The sequence below is a fragment of the Genypterus blacodes genome, unplaced genomic scaffold (genome assembly GCF_046128005.1).
Source record: "Genypterus blacodes isolate CSIRO-AG114 ecotype Tasmania unplaced genomic scaffold, CSIRO-AGI_Gbla_v1 ptg000554l_1, whole genome shotgun sequence".
Taxonomy (NCBI): Eukaryota; Metazoa; Chordata; class Actinopteri; order Ophidiiformes; family Ophidiidae; genus Genypterus; species Genypterus blacodes.
Genome location: NW_027467296.1, coordinates 5,001 through 10,000, shown reverse-complemented (window position 1 = coordinate 10,000; position 5,000 = coordinate 5,001). Strand labels below are relative to the sequence as shown.

General features: G+C 54.0%; 1 protein-coding gene across 1 annotated transcript in view; it reads left to right on the top strand.

Annotated features, from left to right (window-relative positions):
* Positions 1-5,000, top strand: part of LOC142990503 (protocadherin Fat 3-like) — a gene marked incomplete at its 3' end in the record, with an annotated part of 14,068 nt that overhangs the window by 4,263 nt on the left and 4,805 nt on the right. The window contains exons 6-14 of the mRNA XM_076140313.1: positions 1-134; positions 220-398; positions 2,194-2,407; positions 2,510-2,724; positions 2,808-2,945; positions 3,026-3,169; positions 3,272-3,469; positions 4,141-4,418; positions 4,534-5,000. The exon at positions 1-134 is cut by the window's left edge and continues 100 nt beyond it; the exon at positions 4,534-5,000 is cut by the window's right edge and continues 90 nt beyond it. Of these exons, the coding sequence (XP_075996428.1) occupies positions 1-134; positions 220-398; positions 2,194-2,407; positions 2,510-2,724; positions 2,808-2,945; positions 3,026-3,169; positions 3,272-3,469; positions 4,141-4,418; positions 4,534-5,000 (1,967 nt within the window). The remainder of the gene's footprint in view (positions 135-219; positions 399-2,193; positions 2,408-2,509; positions 2,725-2,807; positions 2,946-3,025; positions 3,170-3,271; positions 3,470-4,140; positions 4,419-4,533) is intronic.

The window sequence follows — 5,000 nt, the reverse complement described above, 5'->3', positions numbered from 1 at the left end:
TGTTTCCCTCCAGGTGTTGGATGTGAACGACAACGCCCCCGCCTTCTCCTCCACGCCACACACGGCCAGAGTGTACGAGAGCGCTCCGGCCAAGGCCCTGCTGGCCCGCCTGCAGGCCAGAGACCCTGATGAAGGTGAGACACTCAGCAGAAGACTGTTAGGGACGGGGGTGAGAACACGTCAACACGTTGTCTTCAGCGTCTGGTTGTTCTTCTCCAGGGTTGAACCGCTCGGTCGTTTACTCTCTGGTGGACTCGGCCGACGGCTTCTTCTCCATCGACCCGACGTCCGGTGTGGTGATGCTGGAGAAGACGCTGGACAGAGAGACCAGAGACGCCTACCAAGTCCGTGTCCAGGCCGCCGACCGAGCCGGGCAGCAGGGGGCGCTCACCTCACAGGTAGCTGAGGAGATGATACTGCAATGTCCTTATAAAGTGACACACTGTAAACCTTTACTGTGAACCTTTACTGTAAACCTTTACTGTAAACCTTTACTGTAAACCTTCACTGTGAACCTTTACTGTAAACCTTTACTGTAAACCTTTACTGTAAACCTTTACTGTAAACCTTTACTGTAAACCTTCACTGTGAACCTTTACTGTAAACCTTCACTGTAAACCTTCACTGTAAACCTTTACTGTAAACCTTTACTGTAAACCTTCACTGTAAACCTTTACTGTAAACCTTTACTGTAAACCTTTACTGTAAACCTGTACAGTCTTCTGCAGGTGGATCAGCTGTGGTCTGTTTGCGCTCTGCAGCCTGTTTTCCTCTCCACCTTCATGAACTCGTCTGCCTATAAATAAAAAAGGCATTGCTGTTTATTTAGGAGATCAGATAAAGAAGAGAGGAGATTTTAATTAAGATAAATCTTCACCAAATTGTGTGTGGGGGCGGGGGAGAGGGAGGAGAAGGAGGCAGAGAGCAAACACAGGCACTGACACAGGCAGAGCAGAGGAGGAGGAGGAGGAGGAGGAGGAAGAGCACAGAGCCAGCAGAGACCGGGTGGATTCTGTTGGGCCTGCAGACCCTTTGAGTCTGGTGTTCTGGTGTCAGGAGGCCCAGCAGCTGATCTTCAGGTCGGCTGGGTTTGTTTGGCTCAGTGGACGATGAAGATGAAAGAATGGGACGACTCATGAATAAGTTAGAGGGGGGGATCAGCCGCCTTTCCTCAGGGTCACAGGTCGTCCTCAGCTATCTGAGGAGGGGTCAGAGGTCACAGTCCCGATGATTCATGATCTTGACTTCAAACGATATGAATTTGTTTTCACTCAGCACAAAGGTTGACTGCGATGATTTGGGGATCTCATGTCTGAAAGCAGCCCCGTGTGCCCAGAGCGCCCCCCACTGGGCTGCAGAGATAGTGCATTGAAATTCACTGCACAGCAGTTGAAAGTCAGTGTAGGACACTTCCTCTGCTTCCTGTTCCCTCTTCACCTCCTGGCTGTCATTTCTTTAGTTTACCTTGGAAAGTTAAAGTCCTCCTGAGTTCCAGGGTGGAGGAGCGTCGACGCGGCCGGAGTCGTAAATTTACTTTCACTGTACGTGGATGGGCAAGGTTGTCGTTTCCATGGAGACCTTCAGACGGGCCGGGGGTTTATGGAGCTCTGCTTTAGTTTGGCTCAGTCGTTTCATGCAAGGACGCCTCTGAAAGAAAAACAAGCTGCTGATCAACAGAGACGTCTCTGTGTTTAACAAAGAGTCAAGGCTGCAGAGTCACAGATGACATGTTAATATACATGCTAACATGCATGTTAACATACAGGCAGCATGAGGCCAGAGGAGGTTCAGACTCCTCCTCTACAGTGTAAATGTATGGATCTGAATGTAAACAGCCTTCAGCCTTCAGACAGCCTTTGTTGTGATTAGGCGCTACCTTTCTGTGTGGAGTTTGCGTGTTCTCTCCGTGTCTGTGTGGAGTTTGCGTGGTTTCTCTGTGTCTGTGTGGTTCTCAGTTCATAACCCTGTCTGTTTTGTAGTTTTCAGTCTCGTCTCTCTTCTGGCCTTCTGCTCTTCTTCTCTCCTCCCAGCAGCCAAACCAGACGTCCATATGTATTGGTCTGTACCTCAGGTTGCCGTGGTGATACTTCCTCCCTCAGTCTGTTAGTGGACCGGCTGCTGGCGGTGCTGAAGCTGGTTCCTCCCAGCAGAGGCCTTGAGTCCCATCACAGTCTGTGCTCCTCTTCCTCACAGGTGGATTTAACCGTGGTGGTCCTGGATGTGAACGACAACGCTCCCGTCTTCCAGAGGAGCGACTACACGGTGACGGTTCCTGAGGATGTTGCCATGGGGACCGAGGTGCTGCGAGTGTTGGCCACCAGCGCCGACATCGGGCCCAACGCTGAGATCACGTACAGCATCCGGGCAGGGAACGAGCTCGGGAAGTTCACCTTGGACCGGGTCCTGGGTGAGCGGAGGCCCGGGTGGAAACTGGGACTGGAACTCATCTGTGTTTCCATAACAACCACATGACTCTGTGTGTGTGTGTGTGTGTGTGTGTGTGTGACAGGCTCCCTCTCTATGGTTGATGATCTGGACTTCGAGGTGTGTAAGGACTACTACATCACTGTGGAGGCCTGGGATAACGGGACTCCGCCTCTAAGCGCCGCTACCATGGTGACCATTGTCCTCATGGACATTAACGACAACGCTCCGACTTTCAGCCAAGACGTCTACAACGCTCTGGTCAGCGAGGACGCACCGGTGGGACAGACGGTGACCAAGGTGACCCTGGTTCTGGTCTCTGTTCTGGTCCCGGCCCGTGGACCCTTCCTTCATCGTGTCTCTGGATGTGTCTTCTGTTGTAGCTGTTGGCGGAGGACCTGGACAGTCAGGTGAACGGGCGAATCACCTACTCCGTCCTGACTGGAGACCGGAACAACCACTTCTGGATCGACCCGGTAACAGGCGTCCTCAAGGTCAACAAGGGGCTGGACCGAGAGCTGGTGAGGTCGCTGATGCTCTGTGGTTCTGGTACGGATACATGTTGTTGCTATGGGATCTGATCCCTCTCCGCTCCGTCCAGGTGTCCAGGTTCACTCTGGCAGTTCAGGCCTTTGACAGCGGCTCTCCTGCCATGTCCTCCACCGTCACCGTGAACGTGGACGTCTCTGACGTCAACGACAACCCACCTGTCTTCACCCCCCCCAACTCCACAGCCATCATACAGGTAACAGGCCCTGTGTGTGTGTGTGTGTGTGTGTGTGTGTGTGTGTGTGTGTGTCTGTGTGTGTGTGTATCATCTCCTTCCCTCTGCCTCTGCTGCCTCCAGCTGAATCAAGCCTCTGGCGCCACCTTGCTGAAGCTGGCGGTCGGGGACAAAGACTCGACTAGGAACGGACCGCCGTTCCAGTTTCGCATCGTGTCTGGTAACGAGGGGAACTTCTTCTCCCTGGAACAGACAGGAACCTTAAGGTCCAACCGTGAGTTTGGACCCGAGGCGCCCAGAGAGTTCACCCTCCAGGTCCAGGTGAGGGCGGTTCTGTTTGCTACCGTTTAATCAGAGAGGGTTGGGTTAGAACAAAGGACACACACACACACACACACACACACACACACACACGGTCACATTTCACAGCAGCCTTTAATCCCAAAAAGCCTCATTTGATGTTTGATGAACAATTTCAGATTCCTCACCACTTTCTGTTCAGACTTGGTAATGACACCTCAAAGCTCCGACTGACTGACTGACTGACTGACTGACTGACTGACTGACTGACTGACTGACTGACTGACTGACTGACTGACTGGCTGGCTGACTGACTGAGTGGCTGACTGACTGACTGACTGACTGAGTGGCTGACTGACTGACTGACTGACTGACTGACTGGCTGACTGACTGGCTGACTGACTGACTGACTGGCTGACTGACTGACTGAGTGGCTGACTGACTGACTGACTGACTGAGTGGCTGACTGACTGACTGACTGACTGACTGACTGACTGACTGGCTGACTGACTGACTGACTGACTGACTGACTGACTGGCTGACTGACTGACTGACTCTCTGACTGGCTGACTGACTGACTGACTGACTGACTGACTGAATGTCTGACTGACTGAAGCTAGATCATGATAACAGAGGTGTTTATGAACCTTCCTCTCTCCTCTGTTGTTCTTGTGTTCTGGTTCTGGTCCCAGGCGAGCGACTCTGGTAAGCCCCGCCTCTCCTCCTCCTCCTGGCTCTTTCTGAGGGTCATAGGTAACAGTCAGTACAAACCCGCCGTGTCACCCCTGGAAATCTATGTCGTCATGGTAACGGACGCCTTCCAGGGCGGCCCGATCGGTCAGATCTACGCCACCGACCGGGATGCCAACGACGTGCTGTCATTTACCCAGAAGCCTCAGGGTCACAGCATGTTCACCATCAGCAGGCAGGACGGCAGCATGGAGGCTCTGCCCGGCCTGGAGCCTGGAAGGTACACACACACACACACACACACACACACACACACACACACAAACTGAAACCCTAAGCTTCATGTTTCCCTTCGGTGTGTGTGTGTGTGTGTGTGTGTGTGTGTCTCCCCTCAGGTACCAGATGAACGTGACAGTGAGTGACGGGCGGTTTGCGGTGCTAGCTGATGTGTGTGTCCAGGTGGAGCAGGTGAGCGATGTTCTGCTGAGGAGCGCCCTGACTCTGCGTTTCAGCTCCTCCTCCCCAGAGGAGCTGCTGGGCCGCTACCTCAGTCAGATCAGACTCACGCTCCGAGGCCTGACTGGCTGGAGGTGGTCACCGGGGCAACAGGACCCCCTTCACATCCTGAGCGTGCAGGCGGTGACGGGCTCAGCTGACGTGGATCTGCTCCTGGCCATGGAGAAGCCAGATCCACCGGGCCCAGGAGGAACCGGCGGCTTCTTCTCCCTGCAGGAGCTCTCTGCTGTGCTGGAGGAGGCGGGGGCTCGGGGTCAGGTCCAGGGCGTCCTGGCCGGGGCGACGCTGGTGGGCGGGGCTTGCTCTGGGGAGGTGGAGTGTGGAGAGAAGCTCTGTGAGCAAAGAC